Consider the following 25,289-nt stretch of genomic DNA (forward strand, 5'->3'; position numbering starts at 1 on the left):
TTGACAGGCTTAGTTCCCTGTGCTGTTTGAGCATCTGTGCTTGATCTGGACAGCAAGGATGTGAATGATGCAACACGACATTTGAAATGATCTAAATACCAACATCCTTCAATACGTGTATATAAATTCTTGCAGGACAATTTAAACCAACTGAGGGATTTGTCTTCTCGGTCGGAGATATTTTCGATTTCCATTTTTCCTCTTTAGTACATGTAATCAATTGATTCTTAATTTCGTTTCCCTTCTTATTTGTGCACCGAACTCTTGTAGAAAAACCTGCAAGCTTTGAATAATCCTTGTAGAATTTCGCAGCATCGTCAAGGGTTCTAAAAGTCATTCCACCTTGAGAACAAATTGGTCATCAGCTGCACAGAAGGTCTACAAAAATACATTAAAAAAATATACTATATTAAAACAGAAACTAAAAAAATTCAACTAAAATAATAAACTGTAACAAACTGTAAATGCACCCAAAATTTTCTTAAATGCACCCAAATTTGTCTGATCTACACCCGAATGTCTGATATAAAATGGAAAAAATGTTTTAATTCTAAAGAGAACTAGTGCATTAGATTCAATTGAAATAAGGAAGAACAAACAGAAAATATCACAGCAAAGGTACACAGATTATTCAGCTACACAATCAAAAAAACTACTAATCAAATTCAAATTTCACATTCAATTACTAACTAAATCTAAATCACACATCAGGAACTTCATTGGATACAGTCTCAAAATCCACTTCGCTCTGGTTCAGCTGAAAATCTGAAGCTGAATCATCCATTATCTTCAAACGCAAAATGAAACGAAAAATCTGAAGCGAGAAGGCGCAGAGAGAAATGCATGTAAAGGAGGAAGAAGAAGGCACAGAGAAACGCTCAAAAGAGACCGAGGAGAGAATGCAAGAAAACGGAGAAGAAATTCGAAAAAAGAAACCAAATCCTTTTGAAAAAGGAAGTTATATATTCGTGCGTTCCTTAATTGAAAAATCTGTTAAATAGGCGCGTGAAACATACGTCCAAAGAGAAACGCGTTTTAAAAAGAAGCGCGTTTTAAGATTTGTAAGACTTGTATATGAAAAACACTTGTATGTGAAAATTTTCTGTATTTTTATATAAATTGATAATTAAGATTTGTTAAATAATTTAAATATTTGACGTAATTTTATTAAATTACAATTCAATAATTTTTAACTATTAATTTATATAAAAATATCTGCCCGTAAATTTTTACCTTCTTTGTTATTGAACAGGTGCATAAACTTACAACAATAGTATATATACCTTAAATTAGAGTCAAATATTGCAGCAGTGATAAATCGATGTAGACTTTTTCTGATTGTGTTGTTGTTCTTGAGTTGAGTTGTGTCCAGAAGAACAAGCGGGAAATTTTTGGACAAAAGGGAACCACGTAACTAAGGCTTAGTGATTAAGGCTATTCTTATGTAAAAGCAAACATCATGCGACAGAACAGAACCAATCAAAATAGAAAAGTGGTCCTAATTCTAAGATTCTTAGCAGGCTTTCCTTGCCGCCCCTTGTTATGCCAACACCCTTAATTGCACGTGTTGATTAAGGTCATTACTTTTTTTTCTAATTTAAGTTATATATGCTCTAGTCAAGCACGTTTCTGTCACTGTTTACGAATATTACCTATAACAATAAACAATGACTTGGACTAGCTAGTAATTCAATGCCTTAATCCACTGCAATGGATAAATAGATAAGTGTTACATGGAATATATATGGTTGGCTTAGGTTTTACAAAGAATAATAACCAGTTTTGGAAGGGCACCTGGTTCAAAGAAATTACCAACACAAAGAAGAATGATATGAATCTTTAGTGACAGAGAAGTAAGTAACGCTTATTTTCCTATTTTGGTTCCTAGTGCGAGTGTGTGTCTGACTGATGCCACATCAAACTAATAAAAGTAAACTGTCCCTTTTATGTTATTAATATTAAGATAGCATACCACGGGCAATGAACCTATCCACTTTAGAGTTTGTCTTCAGTTTCTGCAGTGGTCGTGTGACTATGGAAGGTGAATGGAAGCTGTCGTATGGAATTTGTGGAAGCAGCAGCATTAGTAGCCTTTCTTTTCTTTCTTTTTTTTTAACTCTTTTAGAAAAGTAGTAAAGTAGTAGTATATATATATTATTCACTTTGACGTCAAACTCAAATGGGATACAGCATACATTTATACTATTACTATTACTATACCATATATGTATGTATGTACATATCTTGCGTACCCCAATTTGCTTTCTAACTCTTATTACTCGTGTCTTTTGTTGACCACTCTTTTTTTTTTCTTTCTTTCTTAAGCCCTGCATAAGGTGTTATAATTAATACTGGTTAAGAATCTATCTCCCCCACCATCATTACCATGATGTCTAGTTCAAAGAGTGTCAGTAGCAGTGGTAGTGAGGATGACAATGAAATTAGAAGAGGGCCTTGGACTCATGAAGAGGATAATCTTCTCACACAATCCATTGCTAACCAAGGCGAAGGACGTTGGAATTTACTTGCTAAATGTTCAGGTAAACCATTAACATGCCAAATCATATATTGTTATATCAAACAAGTTTAATATGAAGTTCATTAAAAATGAGTTTTTGATGAGTTTGAATTTCGGATGTTTCTTCTAATTGTATTATGGATATTCTTGTTTTTAGGAGTTTCAGATGTTTTGTTTCTTATGTCGGATATTGACTGCAATATTGGCGATGCATTGTTGGCCAGGACTTTCTCATTGTTAATATAAGATTGTGTGCCTTTTCATTTTAGTTTTCACCAATTTTTTATGCTAAGTCGGGTTCTGTTTTATGAATCAGGATTAAAGAGAACAGGAAAAAGCTGCAGATTAAGGTGGCTGAATTATCTAAAGCCGGATGTAAAGAGAGGAAATTTAACACCACAGGAGCAGCTTTTGATTCTTGAACTTCACTCAAAGTGGGGGAACAGGTGCTTATTATAAAGGAATTATCCATCAATACACAATATATAATTAAGATATAGATTTTTATAATATTAATTGTGTTTTAATTTTATGTTTATGATTGCAGGTGGTCAAAGATTGCACAGCATTTACCGGGCAGGACAGACAATGAAATCAAGAACTACTGGAGAACCAAGATTCAGAAACAAGCAAGGCATTTGAAAATCGACACCGATAGCAGAGAGTTTCAAGAACTAGTGAGGCGTTTTTGGATTCCAAGATTGCTTCAGAAAGCAAGAGAATCATCCTCTTCTTCAGCCATGCCAATCCAAAACCAAGCAACTATGCCTGTTTCTCAGTATTCACCAGCAGCAACAACACCACCACCTTGTGTGCACCCAACATGTCCAAATTATTTGGATCAACGACTTGAGCAACACAGCAATGGTTCATGCGTATCCTTCTCTGAACCAAAATTGCCTCAGTTATTGGGATACAACTCCAACAATTTTGGTAATGGCTTGGATACCGATGAATTTGGGACCTTCACATATGATTATGGCTACCATGTAAATAGCAATGGCTATGACAATGAGACCCTCAACATGGAATACCCTGTTGATGATTGCCAAATGGCAAGACACAATTGGGTGAATGATTTTGCATGTGACTTGTGGAACATGGATGAATGCTGCCAATTTAGTAACTTTAAAAAATAACATCTTTTTAGTTTATTATTATTATTATTATTTTGAATGACCCAAATACTATTTCCATAAAGGGTATGTACTGTATTATTAGATAATTAATTGTGGATTACTATTAGCTACCAAAGTAAAATAGAAATCTATTGTTTTATGGGTTTTGTTAATACGTATTCTAACAAGAAATTTTAAGAGTATTATAAAAAAATATTTTACTAAAATTTATTAAAAAGGATAACTTTTTATATTTTTAATATATTGAATGTATCTGTTAATACTTAATTATTGATAGTAAAGTATGTGATTTGCATTGAATTGCTTAGTTGGAAATTCAGTGCCAATAATGATTTCAGTGAGGACTTTCAAATACTTATGTTATAAAAATTGAGATAATTATTTCATTTCACAATAGTATTAAAAATATATAATTAGACTACTAATACTTAAAGATAATTAAAGTATATGACAAGAGAAGTATATAATTAAAATATATAGTTGTTTGTATGTATGATCATATATCACTGCAACAATATAAATTATTTTTTAGGGTTATATGTATAAAAAAAGATTTAAAATTTGTCAAAAAAATAAATTTTGACACTATTTTAACTATGAAAATATATTAATAAAAGTTTTGTTAAAAATAGTATTTTTAACATATAAGTAATTGTGAAAAAAATTTAAATCTTATTTTGATAAATATTGGGCGTCAAAAATAATTTGTTAGAAAAATTTGAGAATATATTTTCTGTGATACTTAATAACCGTAAAAAATACTATTTATTTTGATACTTATTGACCATAAAATATTTTCAACAAAAATCTTTAACAAAGAATGAGATGAGATCTTGAAACTGAAGATTAAATTAAAATTTTAAAGATAAATAATGAGTAGTATGATTTCAAACTGAGAGCAGTGTGATGTCAAAATTAATAAAGCACAGAGAAGAAGAGAAATAGTAGAATAAATTGAAAATAAATGAGTGTCAAAATTGAAAAGTAATTTTTTACGGTCAAATTATTCATCAAGAAAACATAAAAAATTTGACATTTATGATATTTGTCAAAAATATATATTAATGTTGACATTTAATTATAGTGTTAAAAAATAAAGTGTTAAAATAGCTCTCTTTTCTTGTAGTGTATTTGATTAATCAGAATTATAAAGTATTATATTAAAATTGGGTAAACTACTGTCTACCTATGAAAGTTGAAAATGTTGACACATTTATTCATAGAAGAAGAAAATTATTATTTGTAACCAAGAAATATAGATTCCGCACAACAAAATTATGCAAACACTAAAAAATTACCTAAAAATTTTAAATTACCCTTTTTTTCATCAATACTACCATCATCCCTCCCCTCCCCCCCTTTCTCTCTTCGCATTCTCTTTTTTTATTTTTTTCATTCCTTATTTTTCTCTTCGCCTCCCCCAACGCTACCGCAGCGACCAAGAGATCCACAATCACCAGCATTACACCTTCCCCTCCATCTCCAAAAGCCTCTGACGCCTTCCCACTCTCGATCTGCTTCGCCGAGAAGCAAACCCTATCTCTGCCTCCAAAAACCTTGAACTTGCTGGACTCCCTGAAGTACTATTGCACGATCTCTATCAGCCACAGCGACTTCAATTCACCAACCATCAACATTGTCGCGCGACCTCCATTAGTCACGACGAGCTGACGTTGCAAAGCGCGAGGACGCGATCTCTGACAAAGACTGGACTCCGTAGCTTCACAAGAAGATTATAGAAGAATTACATTCGCTGGTAGTTGTTGTCGCCAGAAAACCAGAGGGCGGGAAGTTTGCTAAGGACCATCAACTATGACTTTAACGTCTAATTCTGCAATGGTACCCTTCGTACCCTTCATCTCTTCTCTCATTTTCTGTTATCCCTTCATCATTGTTGTTGGTGCTATTGTTGTTGTTAGAGAATGTGGAAAGAAGTAGAGACGAAATGGTGGACTTGCACCTTGTGGACATAATTTATGGCCTTGGATCTGTTTCTTCTACGATGATGTGGTTGTGTCGGCTCAATTGGTTTCTGGTTCTTCTCCATTTGATGTGTTCTACTACTATTGTTGGTGCCTTTATTGTAACAACATGCATATTTCAGAGAGAGAGAGAGAGAGAGAGAGAGAGAGAGAGAGAGAGAGAGAGAGAGAGAGAGAGAGAGAGAGAGAGAGAGAGAGAGAGAGAGAGAGAGAGAGAGAGAGTAATGTGATGATGATAAGGGTAATTTGAAATTTTTAGTTGATTTTTTAATATTTGGATAATTTTGTTGTGCATAACCTATGTTTTATGGGTACAAATGGTAATTTTCTTCTTCTATGAGTAGATGTGTCTGCGTTTTCAACTTTCGTAGGTAGAAATGGTAGTTTACTCTATTAAAATTATGTAAGACTAGTTACTTTTCATGATCCTAAAGATATTTCTCCTCTTCTTCCGATCTTTTTCATCTTCTTCCTTCTCTTCTTCTTCTTTATAATCATTTTATTTTTCTTTTAATTTTACTTCTTCATCTTCTCTTTTTCATTTTACATTTTTATAATTCTTCTTGTTTCACATTCTCAATAAGAATATGTGTCACGGTTAAAATATTCATGTGTCAAAATTAAAAAATTTGCTATGTCATGGTTAAACGTTTCAATGCTATTTTTCTGATAAATTAATTAAATTATGCACAATTCAACACTATTCCTCATTTTCTTTTTCATCATCTTCTTATTTTTCTTCTACATTTATTTCTTCTTATTTTACTTTTTCATAATTCTTTAAATGACCATTTGTATCCATGAAAGATGAAAACACTGAATATGTACCCACACTAGTTCAAAACTAAACTTGTACCCACGCAAGATTCCCTCCGTATGACAAAAGTACCCTGTCTTTGGAGGGTTGGAGTGTCATGTAAGGTACTTTTGTCACACAGATGACATCTTGCGTGGGTACAAGTTTAGTTTCGATTTAGTGTGGGTACGTATGTTAGCATTTTCATCTTTCATGGTGTTACGGACCGCTACGAGTCCAGCTCAACTAGCCATCGGATCGGGGCACCACCCCTGACCCAGGCCCAAAACTATCTCGCACAACAGGAAGAATCCGACGAGTCGGTTCCTAACACCCGACCCGGGGCACGTCCGACTTACCCTCTGACCCAGGTCATCAGTCGGGTTGATACTCCCAAGGCAGCACCCGAAGCCCCGACCCAAAGTCCAGAATGACCTGCTACTCCCACGTGGACTAGAACAACTCACAAAAGTTTCTTGGCCAGTGGGCTAGGTCATTTAATGGACCCGCCCAGCACAGTATATAAGGGGAGAAGTCAGCTCTCCCCCCATGTACGTAACCCCCTACCTAATTTGGCTATCACCTCGTACGGACATTGATTTGATCATCGGAATGTCCTTGCAGGTGGCCACCCCTCTCGTAACACCACATCCGGCATCTCCAGCTCGCAGTCCACATCTCTTTTAGCTCCAAGCCAACTCAGGGTTTCATCCACTCTTCCTCTCATCATCACCTGACCCGTAGAGCACCCGAGATATCGAGGTAACGAACATTGGCGCCGTTTGTGGGAACCCTAGAGTAGACATGGAGCGACCTCCCACGTCGGAGGAGCTTCGTGAAGGAGGAGGGGCCCGCCTGAGTAGGGCGAGTTCGATGGCTCGTGCCGCCGAACAGCCGTGATTCTCCGTTCAGCCTAACCAACCGATCTACACCAAGACCCCCGAAAGACGTCCATTCGGAGGAACGGGAGCCGATAACGCCAAAATCATGCAAGAGCTCAGACACGGGGTACAAACCTTGAAAGGGAGCTGGCAGCGAGGTGTCGATCCCACGGCGACGTCAGCCGATCCCACGGTGACGCCAGCCGATCCTGCACCGGCACCCGCTCCCCCTCCCAAAGATACGAGAACTGAGAAAGAAGCCCGACAAAGCGCGACAAAGCGCATACGCAGGCAACCTCTCGGCCTACCCAAGGTAGATCTGAGAGCCACGGAGAATCCCAAAGAGGGAAAGCCAAGAAACAACAGGAACCCATCATCATGGGAGCCACCCCTTTCCACCCCTCGATCCTCAAGATCCGACTGCCGAAGAATTTTAACAAGCCAATGCATATGAGGTACGACGGGACTAAGGATCCCCAGGAGCACCTCACAGCTTTTGAAGCAAGAATGGATTTGGAAGGAGTAGGTGATGCGGTCAGATGCCAAGCATTCCCTGTGACGCTGGCCGGCCCAGCGATCCGATGGTTCAACGCACTCCCACAAGGGTCCATCACGGTCTTCGCAGACATATCCCAAAGCTTTCTAGCTCGGTTCACAACACGCATAACCAAGGCAAAGCACCCGATTAACTTACTAGGGATTATCCAAAAACCCAGAGAGCCGACCAGAAAGTTCCTGGACAGATTCAACGACGATTGCTTGGAGATCGACGACCTTACGGACTCGGTTGCTAGTTTCTGCCAAACGAACAGCTTGCTAAACGAGGACTTTAGGAAGCACCTCACCACCAAGCCCGTTTGGTCCATTCAGGAAATTCAAAGTGTGGCCAAGGAATACATCAATGATGAGGAGGTGAGTCAGGCTGTAGCAGCCAATAAACGGCAGCTCCCAAACCCCTCAGCTCGGCAGGCCTCCCAGGTCGACAGATGCAAAAAAGCTCCCAGGGACGGCACCCTAGCTAAGCAACCCAAGCAACCACCATGAGTAGCGAGGTTCACAAACTACACACCACTCACGGCGCCCATAGTGGAAGTCTACCAGCAAATTTCGGACAAGGGAATCCTATCCAGACCCAGACCATTGAAAGAAAGAACGGGAGGCAACGAAAGCCTCTACTATGATTATCACAAGGGTTTCGGTCACAAGACCCAAGACTATTTCTACCTCAAAGATGCTTTAGAGCAGGCCATCCGAGAAGGAAAATTGAGTGAGTTCTCCCGACTTATTCGAGAACCAAGGAGACGGGAACGGGAGCGCTCAGAAGAAGATCGTAGCCGGACTGTCAAGGCTAGACAAGAGCCCACAGGGAACACCGACAACCCCCAACTTTTGTGGTTAACGTTGTGGTCGGACGCGATGCTCCCCCAAATCCAAGTTAGTAGTAAAGAAGGATACCCGGATCCTTTCTATCTCGACAGGAGGTCCCACCGCCTTAAGTGGAAGACCTCGCATTATATCCTTCGGCCCAGAAGATCAATGGTTTCACGATCTCCCTGAGAACCCCCATGGTAATCACGGCAATGGTTGGGATCAGGTTGGTCAGGCGTATCCTCATCGATACTGGAGCTGACTCCAACATCCTATTCAGGAACGTGTTCGATGCCATGGGACTCTGGGAGCCCGACCTCAAGAGTCACCAACACGGGGTCATGGGGCTAGGCGACAACTATATAAAGGCCGATGGGACGATCTCTCTCCCAATCTGCCTTGGAGCCGGTGACGCTAGGAGGTCGGTTATGGCAGACTTCGTAGTCTTCAGAGACTCCACGGCCTACAACATCATTCTAGGAAGAAATACCATCAACGAATTTTCAGCCGTGATATGTACTAAATTCTAATAATGAAGTTCGTGACGGACAAAGGAGCTGTTGGCTCCATTAGGGGAGACTTAGAAGCGGCAGTCGCCTGCGACAACGCCAGTCTCTCACTAAGGAAAGAGTCTAAGAAGGCAGCCGGCATGTTCTTGGCAGACATGGATGTAAGGATAGAAGACAAGCCGAGACCAGAACCAAAAGGAGTCATGGAGAAGTTCCAGATAGGGAAGACTGTAGAGCAGTTCACCTTCGTAAACAAAAATCTGCCCCATGAACTCAAGGGCCTCCTCATGGAGGTCGTAAGGGCAAACGGTGACCTCTTCGCATGGACGCCATCAGACATGCCGGGCTTGGATCCCGAAGTCATGTCTCACCGACTAGCCGTCAAACCAGACGCAAAGCAAGTAGCACAGCGGCGAAGAAAGATGTCCCAAGAAAGAGGCAATAAGGTCGCCAAACAAATAGTCAGGCTACATGAAGCCGAGTTCATCAAAGAGCTCGAATACTCGACATGGCTATCCAACGTCGTCCTAGTAAAAAAAGCTAGTGGAAAGATGAAGAATGTGTGTCGACTATTCCGACCTGAACAAAGCATGTCCTAAAGACTCTTTCCCCCTCCCCAAAATTGACACCTTGGTAGACTCGGTGGCAGGATATCATTTCCTCAGCTTCATGGATGCATACTCTGGCTATAATCAGATCTCGATGCACCGACCTGATGAGGAAAAGACGGCGTTCATAAAACCAGGAGACACTTATTGCTACAAGGTAATGCCATTTGGATTGAAGAATGCAGGGTCCACCTACCAAAGACTAATGAACAAAGTCTTCCATGACCTCATCGGTAAGACAGTAGAGGTTTACGTCGACGATATCTTAGTAAAAACAGCAGAACGAAGCAGCCTTATAGACGACCTCCAAGCTGTCTTCAAAGCGCTAAGAAAATTCAAGATGAGGCTCAATCCACTCAAGTGCGTGTTTGCCATGGAGGCCGAGAAGTTCCTAGGCTTCATGATAATACAACCGGGGGGGTAGAAGCTAACCCATACAAGTGCAAATCCGTCCTCAAAATGAGAAGCCCAGGGTGCGTCAAAGATGTGAAACGACTCACCGAGAAGCTCACAGCTCTATCCCGGTTTTTCGGAGCCTCGGTAGAAAAGGCCCTCCTATTCTTCAACCAAATGAAGAAAGGAATCGCCTTCGCGTAGACCCTGGCATGCGAAGAAGTGTTCAGCCATTTCAAAAAGATACTCTCAAAACCACCCGTGCTCAGCAAACCCAGAGAGGGAGAACCTTTGTACCTATACCTGGCGGTGACCACACAGGCCATGGCGACAGTTCTTGTCCAAGAAGAAGATAAGACTCAATGCCCAATATACTTCATCAGCAAAGTACTCCAAGGGGCAGAGTTGAAATACACCAAGCTGGAAAAATTGGCTTATTGATGAGCGGATAATTTGTACGCTTTTTGGCATTGTTTTTAGTATGTTTTTAGTATGATCTAGTTAGTTTTTAGTATATTTTTATTAGTTTTTAGTTAAAATTCACTTTTCTGGACTTTACTATGATTTTGTGTGTTTTTCTGTGATTTCAAGTATTTTCTGGCTGAAATTGAGGGACCTGAGAAAAAATCTGATTCAGAGACTAAAAAAGACTGCAGATGCTGTTGGATTCTGACCTCCCTGCACTCGAAGTGGATTTTCTGGAGCTACAGAAGTCCAATTGGCGCACTCTCAATGGCATTGGAAAGTAGACATCCTGGGCTTTCCAGCAATATATGATAGTCTATACTTTGCTCAAGATTTGATGGCCCAAACCGGCGTTCAAAGTCACCCTCAGAATTCCCAGCGTTAAACGCCGAAACTGGCACCAAAGTGGGAGTTAAACGCCCAAACTGGCATAAAAGCTGGCGTTTAACTCCAAGAAGAGTCTCTACACGAAAATGCTTCAATGCTCAGCCCAAGCACACACCAAGTGGGCCCGGAAGTGGATTTTTATGTCATTTACTCATCTCTGTAAACCCTAGGCTACTAGTTCTCTATAAGTAGGACCTTTTACTATTGTATTTCATCTTTGGACATCTAGTTCTTAGATCATTGGGAGGCTGGCCTCACGGCCATGCCTAGACCTTGCTCTTATGTATTTTCAACGGTGGAGTTTCTACACACCATAGATTAAGGTGTGGAGCTCTGCTGTACCTCGAGTATCAATGCAATTACTATTGTTCTTCTATTCAATTCCGCTTGTTCTTGTTCTAAGATATCACTTGTTCTTCAACTTGATGAATGTGATGATCCGTGACACTCATCATCATTCTCACCTATGAACGTGTGCCTGACAACCACCTCCATTCTACCTTAGATTGGGTGAATATCTCTTGGATTCCTGATACACGATGCATGGTTGATCGCCTGACAACCGAGTGCTCGCCTGACAACCGAGCCAGCCATTCCGTGAGATCAGAGTCTTCGTGGTATAGGCTAGAACTGATGGTGGCATTCAAGAGAATCCGGAAGTTTTAACCTTGTCTGTGGTATTCTGAGTAGGATTCAATGATTGAATGACTGTGACGAGCTTCAAACTCCTGAGGGTGGGGCGTTAGTGACAGACGCAAAAGAATCACTGGATTCTATTCCGGCCTGATTGAGAACCGACAGATGGATAGCCGTGCCGTGACAGGGTGCGTTGAACATTTCCACTGAGAGGATGGGAGGTAGCCACTGACAACGGTGAAACCCTTGCATAAGCTTGCCATGGAAAGGAGTAAGAAGGATTGGATGAAGACAGTAGGAAAGCAGAGAGACGGAAGGGACCAAGCATCTTCATACGCTTATCTGAAATTCCCACTAATGAATTGCATAAGTATCTCTATCTTTATCTTTATGTTTTATTCGTATATCACCCATATCCATTTGAGTTTGCCTGACTAAGATTTACAAGGTGACCATAGCTTGCTTCATACCAACAATCTCTGTGGGATCGACCCTTACTCGCGTAAGGTTTATTACTTGGACGACCCAGTACACTTGCTGGTTAGTTGTGTGAAGTTGTGTTTATGCCATGGTATTGAACACCAAGCTTTTGGGTTCATCACCGGGGATTATTTGAGTTCTGAAAAGTATTGATCACAATTTCGCATACCACTTATGCCCCGCTAACCTCGTCGAGAAGGCTCAAAAATACTTCCAAGGGAATGTGATCATCCTAAGAACCGACCAGGCCATTCGGCAAGTCCTCTAAAAACCTGACCTCGCAAGGAGAATGATGGCATGGGCAGTAGAGCTGTCCCAATATGACTTGCAATACGAGCCCAGCCAGGCAATCAAAGCCCAAGCAATGGCAAAGTTCCTGGTAGATGTCACAGGAGAGACACTCGACATACCAAACACACGGTGGAAACTCCACGTCGACGGAGCATCCAACCAAATGTTCGGAGGGGCCGGGATCATTCTCGAGAACTCGGCAGGGGTAGCTTACGAACAGTCGATCAGGTTCGATTTTCCAGTCTCCAACAACCAGGCAGAGTACGAGGCACTGATAGGAGGGCTAATCCTAGCTAAAGAAGTCGGAGCATCAAGGATAGAAGTTAGTAGTGACTCCCAGATCGTCACATCCCAGATAAACGGCAGCTAACAGGCCAGGGACACACTACTACAAAAATATCTAGAAAAGGTAAAAGAGTTATGCAAAAGCTTTGAGGAGGTCGCAATCCAACATGTTCCTAGGAAAAGGAATGCCCGAGCAGACCTCCTCTCCAAACTAGCAAGCACCAAGCCTGGGATGGGGAATAGGTCTCTAATCCAAGGGCTAGCAACCGAACCAGCAATCATCTTATGTGCAATCCAGACTCCAAGCCCCCCTCATGGATAGACCCTATCTTCCGATACTTGAAGCACGACGAAACACCCTAAGACGAGAAGGAAGCACAAACCACCAGGAGAGAAGCCCCCAAATATGTGATCATACAAGGGCAATTGTACAAGCAAGGGCTCCACCAACCCCTGCTCAAATGCCTACGCCCCGACCAGACGGACTACGTCTTAAGCGAAGTCCATGAGGGGTGTTGTGGTCACCATATTGGAGGAAGGTCGTTGGCAAGGAAGATCATCCGAGCAGGATATTACTGGCCCACAATGATGTTGAACGCCTAGGAATTCGTCAGAAAGTGCAAAAAATGCCAAGAAAACGCCAACTTCCATAAAGCCCCACCTGAGGAACTTAGTTTGATCATGGCACCCCAACCTTTTTCCCAATGGGAAGTCGACCTCTTAGGGCCATTCCCACCTGGGCCTGGACAAGTAAAATACTTGATAGTAGCCATAGACTACTACACCAAGTGGGTGGAAGCGGAACCACTAGCTAGCATATCTTCAGCGAATTGCCAAAAATTCATGTGGAGGCAAGTGGTCACCAGGTTTGGAATCCCAGAAACCGTCATATCGGATAATGGGACACAGTTTACCGACAAAAAGTTTAAAGAATTCCTATCAGGACTAGAAATCAAGCAAAATTTCTCCTCAGTCGAACACCCCCAAACCAACGGCCAGGTAGAGGCAGCTAACAAAGTCATCTTAAAAGGGCTAAAATAGCGACTTGAAGGAAAGAAGGGCTCATGGGCAGACGAGTTAGCCTCAGTCTTATGGTCTTACAGAACCTCCCTCCCAATCATCTACTGGCAAAATCCCCTTCCGACTCACATACTGGGTCGACGCAATCATCCTAGTCGAAGTTGGGGAGCCGAGTCCAAGGTTACTCATCGGAGGATGAAACGAGTCAATCGAAAAAGATCTGATTGACGAAACAAGATAAATGGCACATCTAACAGAGACAATAATCAAGCAAAGGATAGCCCTAAGGTACAATGGCAAAATGCTAAAAAGAAGTCTCGGAGAAGGCGACTTGGTTTTACGCGGAACTACATAGGGCCGCCAACCCCAGGAGAAGGCAAATTGGCCACGAACTGGGAAGGTCCTTACAGGGTAAGAGAAGTCCTCGGCAAGGGCACCTACAAGCTGGAGAGGTTGGATGGAAGCGAGGTACCGAAAATATGGAACATGGCAAACCTAAACAGGTTTTACTCATAAGAAGGAGCAACCACATGATCTGACAACCTCATTCCCTCCACTTTAATTTCTTTTGCATTCCCTTTTTATTTTCCTTTTCTTTCACTTGATTATATATTACATCACTTCTTTATTTTAAGTCCTACCTATGCATATACAATAACTTTGTCTTTTGCAAGATATACACCAATGCGACAAAACGACAAAATGACGACTGGTCGGCCTGACGGAAACCTGGGACTTATCACCCCAGGAACCAAAGGGACCCAAAAGAGAACTTAAAAAGCAACAAGCGACATAAATGGTAAATACCATAAAAACGGTAAACCAATCATAAAAAAGGCCACGACGACCCGAATAAGCGAAAGCGACAAAGTAAGCAAAAGCTACGACGGCCCGAGCAAGCAAAAATAACCATAAAACGGCTTAATCAAAATAAAACATCAAAGTATTCGTTACAACCAAAGGCACCTTAAACAGGCCCAAAGAGAAAAAGCAAAAAATTACAAAGGTAAGGAATATAAAAGCTAAAGAGAGGAATCCATCTCAAGGCTTGAGGATGTCAACAATCTTCCCGTCCTCCACCGTCTTGAAAGCGTCCACCTGAGAAAGGTCGAGATCGGGAACTAGCACAGCCACCTGAAGCTTAATCCCCTCCTCGGTCAGCTTCACGGCCTCCCGGGCCCCTTGGCAATCTCTTTATATTTCTTCCTCAGGACGGTTGCCTCCTAACGAGCAACCGTTGCCGAGCTCTCCACCAGCTTCAGTTTATCCTCCAAATCCTTAATTTTCTTCTCAGCAGCGGTAGTCTCACCACGGGAGGCATGCAGATCTTTCATCAAGGCGAGGTCCCGCTCCACCAACCTATTGATTTCCTTGGCATCTTCCTTAGCCTTCTTCTCCTGCTCAGATAACTTTTTCTTTAGAGACTCCTCCCGAGATCTTGAATCGGTTAGATCCTTTTGGGAGTTCCAAAGCTTTCCCTCCATGGCATGCATGTTTCCCAAGACAGATTCCACCTTCTTGGCGATAACGGCAGCAAGGAGGAGACTACGATAGATCCACCTCGCCTGACCCGCAAGGTCGGCATCCCAGAAGAACTCTTCAGTACCAGGAAGCAATTAGGACTCGATAAAACCCCCAGCATCAAAGTTCTTTTCCATAACACAGAGGGCCTTCCCCGAGTCCCGCTTCCTCTTCTTTGGGTTGCCAACGACCTGCAGGTCGTCATCACCAGACCCCAAGTCCTCCTCTCTGAAAGGAACCTCCTCCTCCACACTTGGGTTCCTCGGGGTGTTCTCAGGAGGGACCTCAGCTGCCTCCACCCGATCATCCCCAGCAACCTGGCCACTAGCCTCGCTGGTGACCTCCTGATCCTGACTCGCCGAAGAGGTAGCCGAGGAGTCCTCATCACCCTCATTACCATCTTGGGTGAGGTTCATCAACTCAGCCATAATAGTCTTTTCACCAGCCATGGAAACTGCAAGCAAAAGGCAAAAAGTGTGAGCAGCAGGAAAGTAAAACACTAAGCAAAAAGTACAAGAAAAACAAACTCACCAACATACGACCGACCGGTCTCCCGATCCCCCTTAACCATATGAGGATGAAGATTTTTCTCACCAAAAATGGCCAACAAAATGTCAGTAATATTACGCTCTTCCGGGCTCAACCAATCGTAGGATATTTTTATCAAGTAGTTAGATCCCATCCCGAAGCTCCAATAAGTCGGGATCTGATGCGTGAGCATCTTTTCTATCTTTTCCTTGTGAATTTGCACTTGAATTTATAAGTTTAATCAAAATTTAAATATCTTTTAGCCACTATAGATGCTACTTTGAGTTGTGCACAATTCTATTTATTTCAGGTAGCATTCAAATAGATTTGACGGAGTTTTGTAGCAGAAAAGGAGGAAAGCGAATGATGCTGTCAATCCTGACCTCCCTGCACTCAAACAGGAATAACTTGAGTTACAGAGGTCCAATTGACGTGATTCTAGCGGCATTGGAAAGCTAACTTCCAGAGCTTTCCAACGATATATAATAGTATACACTTCTTCTCCAGCAACATCTGCCTCCTCCACGATGAACTTGGCCCCTGCCAAGTTCAACGTGGAACTTGAAAGCTCCCAGGAAACCTTGCTGCAACCTCCACGCTGAACTTGGAAAGTCTCAAGTTCAGCGTGGACTCAAGAATGAATGCTAAAGGAGATGCTGCCTGCTCCACGCTGAACTTGGAAATTTCCAAGTTTAGCGTGGACCTTAATGCAACCAATGGTCCCCACACTCCTCAAGCCCTGCACGGATCAATCAAATTAATTTTGATTCAACTTTTATTTTATTTACAACTAGGAAAAGATATTATTTTAGTTTTAGAAAATATATTTTATATTAATTAGGATTAGATATAAAAGGGAAAAGAATCTCTCTTCATCTCTTCTCATCTATCTCATTCCGCAATTGACAGTTTTACAGAATCCTTATTTTTTTCTCTGAACCATGAGCAACTAAACCTCCATTGTTAAGGTTAGGAGCTCTGTCTATTGTATGGATTGATACTATTATTTTTCTATTTTAATTCATATACTGATTTATAATTCAAGAATTGTTTTCGTTCTTTATCTTATGAATTTGGGTGGAACGGAAGTATGACCCTCTTTCTAATTGAGTTCTTGTATAACTTGGAAAAGCTCTTTACTTGAACAACAGCTTGAAAACATATTCTCCTAAATTTCTAATTATCTGGACTTAACGGGATACGTGACATATAATCCTCTTATATTTGGGTAATTAGGATTTCTGTGGCATATAAACTAGAATTGAACTTCACCCTCTAATTGGAATTAAGTGACCAAGGAATTGGCGGTTGATGAAAGTTAGAGTAGACTAAGAAGGTCTAAGGAATTAGGGCTTAGTCATATATAGTTTGTCATGAATTGAATCTTGCATGATTAAAATAATTAGTAAGAAAAGTCAATCCGAAAAATAGATATCTCTGAAGCCTTAACTGTTTCTCCATATATTATTCTCATCAATTTACTGCTTGCTGTTTTAATTTCTGAATTATTGTTTAATGCTTTTGAATACCAAAACACTCTTTTCTGTTTGTCTGACTAAGCCAATCACTCAACCATTGTTGCTTGATCCATCAATCCTCGTGGGATCGACCCTCACTCACCTGAGGTATTACTTGGTACGACCCGGTGCACTTGCCGGATAGTTTGTGGTTAGAAATTCCACACCAAGTTTTTGGCGCCGTTGCCGGAGATTGACTGTGATTAACAACTATTCGTTGTTTGATTGCTTAGATTAGATAATTTTTTTATTTTATTTTATTTTTTTTATTATTATTTTTTTTCTTTTGCATATTTTACGTTTTTTTTTTTACTTTTTTTTCTTTTCGTTTTCGTTTACGTTGTTTTTTTTTTTCTTTTTTCCCTTTTCGTTTACATTCCCACCACCCTGTCCCCGTTTTAAATTTTATACTTTATTTAACTTTTGAAAAAAAAAAAAACATTTTTCTTCGCTGTTTCGTTGGTTCCCCTCCCCCTGTCCCCTGTTTTCTTTTTATAACTTTCTTTTATTTTTTTTTATTTAAATCTCGTCAGTTTTTTATTTTATTTTATTTAGTGTATTTTATTTTTCTTTTTTATTTTCAATTTTCTTTTCTTCGTTTTACCTTGTTTTTTTATTATTCTATTAGTTTTATTTTATTTTATAATTCTAAAAAAATTATTTTAGTATTAATATTTTTTTCTTAATTTCTGAAATTAAGTTTGGTGTTACCCTGTTAATTTTATTTTAATTTTTCTGTTTATTTTTCCTTTTAAATTTTTTATTTTTTTTAAATTATTTATTTAGTATTTTTATTTTACACAGGTTACCTCACAGGGACTTCTCTACACTCTGACGTAGAGAGTCCCATTTCTTTCTTGTTTTCTGCTTGTGTATGCGCAGGAATAGAGACAAAGATCATCTCTTAGACTTTGATCCTGAACCTGAAAGAACTTTCAGGCGACGTTTACAACAAGCAAGACTTTGCAAGGCTGCAGAATCCACTATGGCAAATAATAATGCTAATGCCAATGTGGTAAATCCGAATGGGGATGATCAACAGAGGAGAGTGCTTGGCTCTTATTCTGCCCCTATTGCGGATCTTTATGGAAAAAGTATTGTGGTGCCTCCTATAACTGCAAACAACTTTGAGTTGAAACCACAATTAGTCACCCTGGTGCAACAAAACTGCCAGTATCATGGTCTTCCCCACGAAGACCCAAATCAATTTATTTCTGATTTTCTGTAGATTTGTGATACTGTGAAGACAAATGGAGTGAATCCAGAGGTGTACAAACTCATGCTCTTCCCGTTTGCTCTGAGGGATAAAGCAAAGCTATGGCTAGATTCCCAACCCAAGGAGAGTTTGGATACTTGGGAAAAGGTTGTCACTGAGTTTCTTACTAAATTTTTTCCACCAAGGAAGCTGACTAAGCTTAGGTTGGAAGTTCAGACTTTCAGGCAGAAGGACGGTGAAACTCTGTATGAAGCTTGGGAGAGGTACAAGCTACTAACTAGGCAATGCCCCCCGGACATGTCCTCCAAGTGGACCCAACTAGATATCTTTTATGAAGGCTTGGTGAGATGTCCAAGATGAGCTTAGATACTTCTGCAGGTGGTTCATTGCACAAAAAGAAGACACCAGAGGAGACTATTGAGCTTATTGAATTGGTTGCTAGCAACCAATACTTATACTCATCTAACAGGAATCCTATGAACTCAGAGACCTCTCAGAAGAGAGGCGTGTTGGAAGTGGAAGCTGTGAATGCTCTTCTTGCTCAGAACAAGCTTATGTCTCAACAGATAAATCTACTTACTCAACAGATGGGTGGCATGCAAGTCTCACCTATCAACACTCAAAATCCACCCCAAGAGACATCCTATGACATGACAGGTAACTTTGTGCAAAATGATAATTATGATTATGCTCAACCTTCTTCTGAACAGGTGAATTACATGGGGAGTGGCCCTAGGAATCCCAACAATGATCCATATTCTAAGACATACAACTAGGAAAAAACGCGCAAAGAAGAACACACAAATAACCAAAAGGAAAAAGTAAACAAAGAAAAACCATAAAAACAACGTACCAGGAAAATGCAGAATCCGCAAGGTTGAAGGAAGAATCCAAAGGAAAGAAGGAGCATCGAAAGCAGGAAGAAAATCGATGCAGCAGTAAGAACAGTGAAGAAAGTAGAAGCAGCAGCAGCGCAAGAGAACAAGAAGAAGGAGAAAAGAAGAGTGGAGTTATGAGGAGGTTACAAAACAAAAGTAGGGCAAAAGGCGTAACCGCCGAGGAAGAGCGCCAAAAGGCAGGGGCATATTCGCCATTTCACACGAATTTCAAATCATGAAATGATGGGCATTTAATGCCCAGCGCAGAAGCCAAGGAGGCAGCGTCAGAGACGAGATGACCACGCGTGAGAAACACGAAACGCCATCAACGAGCTCCCAAGAAGAAGAACACATCCCGTCTCGGCGAGTAGGACAAACACGCCTAGCCACGGGCCCCAAACCTCAAGGCTAGTGCATTGGGGGCACTGTTACGGACCGCTACGAGTCCAGCCCAACTAGCCGTCGGGTCGGGGCACCACCCCTGACCCAGGCCCAAAACTATCCTGCACAACAGGGAGAATCCGACGAGTCGGTTCCTAACACCCGACCCGGGACACGCCCGACTTACCCTCTGACCCAGGTCACTAGTCGGGTCGATACCCTCGGGGCAGCACCCGAAGCCCCGACCCAAAGTCCAGAACGACCTACTACTCCCACGTGGACTAGGATAGCTCACAGAAGTTTCTTGGCCAGTGGGCTAGGTCATTTAATGGGCCCGCCCAGCATAATATATAAGGGGAGAAGTCAGCTCTCCCCCCAATGTACGTAACCCCCTACCTAATTTGGCTATCACCTCGTACGAACACTGACTTGATCGTCGGAGTATCCTTGCAAGTGGCCACCCCCTCGTCACACCATCTCTGGCGTCTCCAGCTCGCAGTCCACATCTCTTTTAGCTCCAAGCCAACTCAGGGTTTCGTCCACTCTCCCTCTCATCATCACCCGACCCGTAGAGCACCCGAGATATCAAGGTAACGAACACATGGGTACAAATGGTCATTTATTCATTCTTTTTGTTTCACTCTCTTAACAAGAATAAAAACAAGAAAAGGAGAAAAAAATCAAACAAAAAAAGAAATAAAAAACACTGCAATAACACCAGAAGGAGGAGAAGAAAGAGAAGAAATAAAAAAATGCAGCAATATCAACAACAATAAAAGATAACGATGAGGTAGAAACATGCGAAAAAAGAAGAAACACAAAAAAGAACTAGCAGAAGGAGGACGAAGAGGAGGAGGACAACGAGAAGGAGAAAAAAAAAAGTGCAACAATAGCAACAACAATAAAGAACGACGATGAGGTGGAAAGTATAAAAGAAGAGTACTGTCAGATTTACCGGCGGAATAACAAAAAGAATCTGCCGGTAAATTTGTTACCATGGGATTTTGCATCGGATACAATCCGTCGATATAAATCTCGCTGGTAATTGATTACCTGTGGATTTATTTTTCTGACTGTAATTTCCGCAGAATCAACATCAGAATATGATGTGAAGGTTACAAAATTATGATGCCAGTTACCGTCGAAAATTATCCGACAGTAAATTTGGCACCAGACATTGTGACTTTGCGTTGAGTTACTGTTGAAAAACTTTGATGGTGATTTTTTTTTATTAAACTGAAAGATCATTATCATTGAATAATTCTGACGGTAAACTCGACAATAGATTTTTTTAATATATAATAGACCCCGATAATTAATAATTGATAATCAACTTTTAAAAAATAATAATTTATATATGATGTAAAATATCAAATATACAAAATAAAAATACGAAGGATTAAAATTCTGCTAAATTAATCAAAACAAAGCGTTAATAACTATGGAGCTTGATAATCGACCTGCTCGTAACATGTGAATTTGTGTTCATCCCTATCTAAAACGATATATATAATTATATTACAATAGTTTAATAAAAAAATATATATAAGATAGAATTAAGGCTAGTGTGTGTTATAATTATATGATCTTATTAAATAAAATTTAAATATACAACAAATTAGTTATACTAAAAAAAATTAAATTAATTTAATTAAATTTAATTAATAAAAATATTTGAATATGTAATAGAACCGATTGATTATATAGATGTTATTCTCTATTATATATCACAATAAAAGTGCCTATATAAGTAGATATTTTTCTCTATATTACTACAAATTAAATTTAATATTAACATGACAAACTTATTGAGAACTTTAGATGTTATTAACTCACTGTAACATTACTTTGCTCTCTATTTTTATATATTATAATAGACAACCAATAATAAATAATAGATGTTTAACATTTAAATAATGTCAAATTAAAAAATTAAAATTATTTATCTTTTTTTAATGCCACTCATCTATACAAAAAAAAAAAAAACATCTTTCCATACTAAATCTTAAGAATAATGTAGGTATAATTAGTTCATTATAACACTATTTTAATCTTTTCTTTTATATATTATAATAGATAATATAACAAATGAATTTCATAAAATAAAAAGTATTCTTCAAATAGCATATAAAATATTAGAATTTAGATCCATAATATATGAAATCATCTTTTATAGTGTCATTTTTATATAATTAGATAGCATAACATTATAAAAATTATAAAATTAATGTTAAATTTTTTATATAGATGTTATTCCCTATAGTATTATATAATTAGATAACATAATATTATAAAAGTGACTATGTATATATTTTTCTTTATATTGTTACAAAATAATCGAAGTATCGTCGTCAATGGTAAATTTATAAAGAACGAATATTTTAGGTGTCATAAATTCATTATAACATCATTTTAATCTACTATTTGTACCAATTCAATCACTTTTTTAATTTGGAAGGGCTCAGAATCATTTTTTCATTTATTAGAAAATTCGTTTAATTTCACCGCCTTATTAATACCCCAAAAAAGAATAAAAAAAATCCATGATGAAATCAATTAGTAATACCTAAACCCTTCAAAAGTATTTCAAAGAACACACCTCTCCATCAATACCACATAAAAAAGTGAAAAATTTATCACATCGGAATTTTATTTAAACTTAATTAAAAATATATAGAGAAAATTTAGAAAATATTCGTAATAACTAATAACTTAATTACTACCTTGAGCAATATCCAATGCATTGTAATAACAATAGTAAATGACCTGAAAAAGCTCTCCGACATCTGCCTATACATAATGACAATTCATGCGAAGTCGCAAATCGGTCCCGAATAGTGTCATCACATTCAGCGAAGGCAACACAGACAATTTCAACAATAATTAATATTATTGCTACTACACATCTAACAATGTTTCTAGCCATTAATCTTCTCCTTTTAATCATGCAATGTATATGTATGATAAACAAGGTTTTATATATAAGCTTAGAATATTCAATAACATTATTTTTTACTATATAAGTTTGAAAGTAGGAATTTTTTTTTATTTATTTAGTTTGCGTCTCCTCCTTATACTGAAGAGTTGTGAATTACTAATATAAACAAAAAAAATATTATGGCAAAAAGTCGTCTTAATTTAATTTTTTTCTTTTAAAAAATTTATTTAGCTGGATTGCCTCTTGATAAATTCAACAGATATTTATTTAGAAAATAGACATTATTGTAAGTTGATATTGTGTATAGTGCTAAAAGTTAAATATCGGTTACATATGTTAGATATTTTATAAAATAAATAATTTATATGTTAGATATTTTATAAAAATAAATAATTTATGTACCTTCAATTATAGTCAGAAATCTTTAATTCAATTTAGAATTTTCAATTTTTGAATCAACAATTTAAATAGAATTAGAGTATTTATTATAACAAATTATAGATTTTTAGGCTAATTTTCTTTGATTATTAAACATTTTCTTAAATTTTCATAAATAGTCGTATTTTTTCTATCAAAAAACAAACCAACTGCCAATGTAATAAGAATTAATTAATAATTATAATATTACCCAAACTAATTTTTATATTAATAAATTAGACCACAAATAGAACAAAAATTCTAACATTCTCTCACTTGATCCATCATTTATTACATGTAGTCTGTAATTATATACTATACTTAAACAATTAAGATAAATTATACGAATCATAGCGGTAGTCTTCATTAATCAAGTATTACTTTCTACGTATTACAATGTAAAATTTTCTAATTAAATAAACTATTTATGTGGTATTTCTATAGGAATAAGTCCAATGCTTATTCTAGGTTTTTCACTAAATTTTATTTGTCATTCTCAATCATGAATGCGCATATATACTAATCAAATGAGAAAAAATAATAATAAGAATTTTATATCCAAATATGTCATATAATACAACATAAGTCATATAATAAGTGATGTTTTGGAACATAAACCCATACTAGTAACATGATTCTTAAACAATCTTGATGGCATGTCTTTTGTCAAAAGATTAATTATCATCTGTTTAGTACTAATACGCTTTATCTGTACCTCATTTGACCTAATTTGGTCTTTTGGCTAAGTACTTAATATCGATGTGCTTACATTCGACTACTACTTCTATTATTCTTAGCCATAAATACAACAACGGAATTGTCACAATATTCTCAATAGTCTAAAGATACAATCTATAATCTTAAACCCAGAGATAAAATTTTTCAACCAAACACCTTGTGATGTAGCCTCAAAACAAACAACAAACTTGACTTCTATAATAAAAGTGTCTACAAGTGATTGTTTTGTACTCTTCTAAGATATTGCTCCATCAACAAGCACAAAGATGTATCTTAACGCTAACTTCCTAGAATTAACACATCCTGCCAAATCTGAATATGAGTATTCAATAATTTTTAAATTGTCGGTTCGTCTATATGTAAGCATGAAATTCTTGGTCCTTTAAAATACCTTAAGACCTTTTTTGCATCTCTTCAATAGATAATACCTTAATTACTTGATATCTTTCTAACATACCAATAGCAAAAGCATGTCAGGTCTTGTATAGTGTTGAGTTTGAAAAACTTGAATTTAATTGAAATAATGATAAAATATTATTAAAATATTAATTAAAAAATTATTAAATTATTATCTGCTTCCAATGGTTTGTTTAATATGTTTGTTAGTGTGCAGTATTAATACGCCTTCTGCAAAAATTAATATAAGTGGCTGAATGTCTGATGAGCGGATATTTTATACGCTTTTTGGTAGTGTTTTCATAGAGTTTTTAGTATGTTTTATTCACTTTTTGTTATGTTTTTATTAAGTTTCATTCAAAAATCACATTTCTGGACTTCACTATGAGTTTGTGTGTTTTTCTGTAATTTCAGGTATTTTCTGGCTGAAATTGAGGGACCTGAGCAAAAATCTGATTCAGAGGCTGAGAAAAGATTGCAGATGCTGTTGGATTCTGACCCTCCTGCACTTAAAGTGGATTTTTTCTGGAGCTACAGAAGCCCAATTGGTGCGCACTCAATTGCGTTGGAACCTAGACATCTTGGACTTTCCAGCAATGTATAATAGTTCATACTTTGCCTGAGATATGATGTCCCAAACTGGCGTTAAATTCTAGCTAGAGACCCTTTTCTGGTGTAAAACGCCAAAACTGGCACCAAAACTGGAGTTAAACGCCCAAACTGGCACCCAAGCTGGTGTTTAACTCCAAGAATGGCCTATGCACGTGAAAGCTTCAAAGCTCAGCCCAAATACTCACCAAGTGGACCCCGGAAGTGGATTTTTGCACTATCTGCACTTAGTTACTCATTTTCTGTAAACCTAGGTTACTAGTTTAGTATAAAAACTACTTTTAGAAATTCATTTTGTAACTTATGACATTTTTTATATTTTATATTGTATCTTCTACGGCATGAGTCTCTAAACCCCATATGTGGGGATGAGGAGCTCTGTTGTGTCTCAA

At 38.5% G+C, this 25,289-nt stretch overlaps 2 protein-coding genes across 3 annotated transcripts; both read left to right on the plus strand.

Annotated features, from left to right (window-relative positions):
* Positions 1-1,774: 1,774 nt before the first annotated feature.
* On the plus strand, positions 1,775-3,796 carry LOC112790296 (transcription factor MYB21). Of its 2 annotated transcripts, none has more exons than XM_072232814.1 (4): positions 1,775-1,853; positions 2,326-2,540; positions 2,835-2,964; positions 3,066-3,796. In XM_072232814.1, exons 2-4 carry the CDS (start codon positions 2,387-2,389, stop codon positions 3,655-3,657), a joined length of 876 nt encoding a protein of 291 aa, XP_072088915.1. In that variant the 5' UTR covers positions 1,775-1,853; positions 2,326-2,386; the 3' UTR covers positions 3,658-3,796. The 2 variants fall into 2 exon arrangements, with proteins under 2 accessions (XP_072088915.1, XP_025688413.1); XM_025832628.3 differs by lacking the exon at positions 1,775-1,853 and adding an exon at positions 1,974-2,086.
* A 3,970-nt stretch (positions 3,797-7,766) lies between these two features.
* LOC112776271 (uncharacterized) lies at positions 7,767-8,360 on the plus strand. The gene has a single exon (XM_025820364.1). It carries the CDS (start codon positions 7,767-7,769, stop codon positions 8,358-8,360), a length of 594 nt encoding a protein of 197 aa, XP_025676149.1.
* Positions 8,361-25,289: the final 16,929 nt, after the last annotated feature.

The sequence above is a fragment of the Arachis hypogaea genome, chromosome 3 (genome assembly GCF_003086295.3).
Source record: "Arachis hypogaea cultivar Tifrunner chromosome 3, arahy.Tifrunner.gnm2.J5K5, whole genome shotgun sequence".
NCBI lineage: Eukaryota > Viridiplantae > Streptophyta > Magnoliopsida > Fabales > Fabaceae > Arachis > Arachis hypogaea.

What these genes read in the sequence shown, in the direction of transcription:
- LOC112790296 (XM_072232814.1), top strand. Translation starts at nt 2,387, where the DNA reads ATGATGTCTAGTTCAAAGAGTGTCAGTAGCAGTGGTAGTGAGGATGAC. An exon ending in TTTACTTGCTAAATGTTCAG is followed by an intron (nt 2,541 to 2,834) that starts GTAAACCATTAA and finishes TTTATGAATCAG; the next exon opens with GATTAAAGAGAACAGGAAAA. An exon ending in CACTCAAAGTGGGGGAACAG is followed by an intron (nt 2,965 to 3,065) that starts GTGCTTATTATA and finishes TTATGATTGCAG; the next exon opens with GTGGTCAAAGATTGCACAGC.
- LOC112776271 (XM_025820364.1), top strand. Translation starts at nt 7,767, where the DNA reads ATGAGGTACGACGGGACTAAGGATCCCCAGGAGCACCTCACAGCTTTT.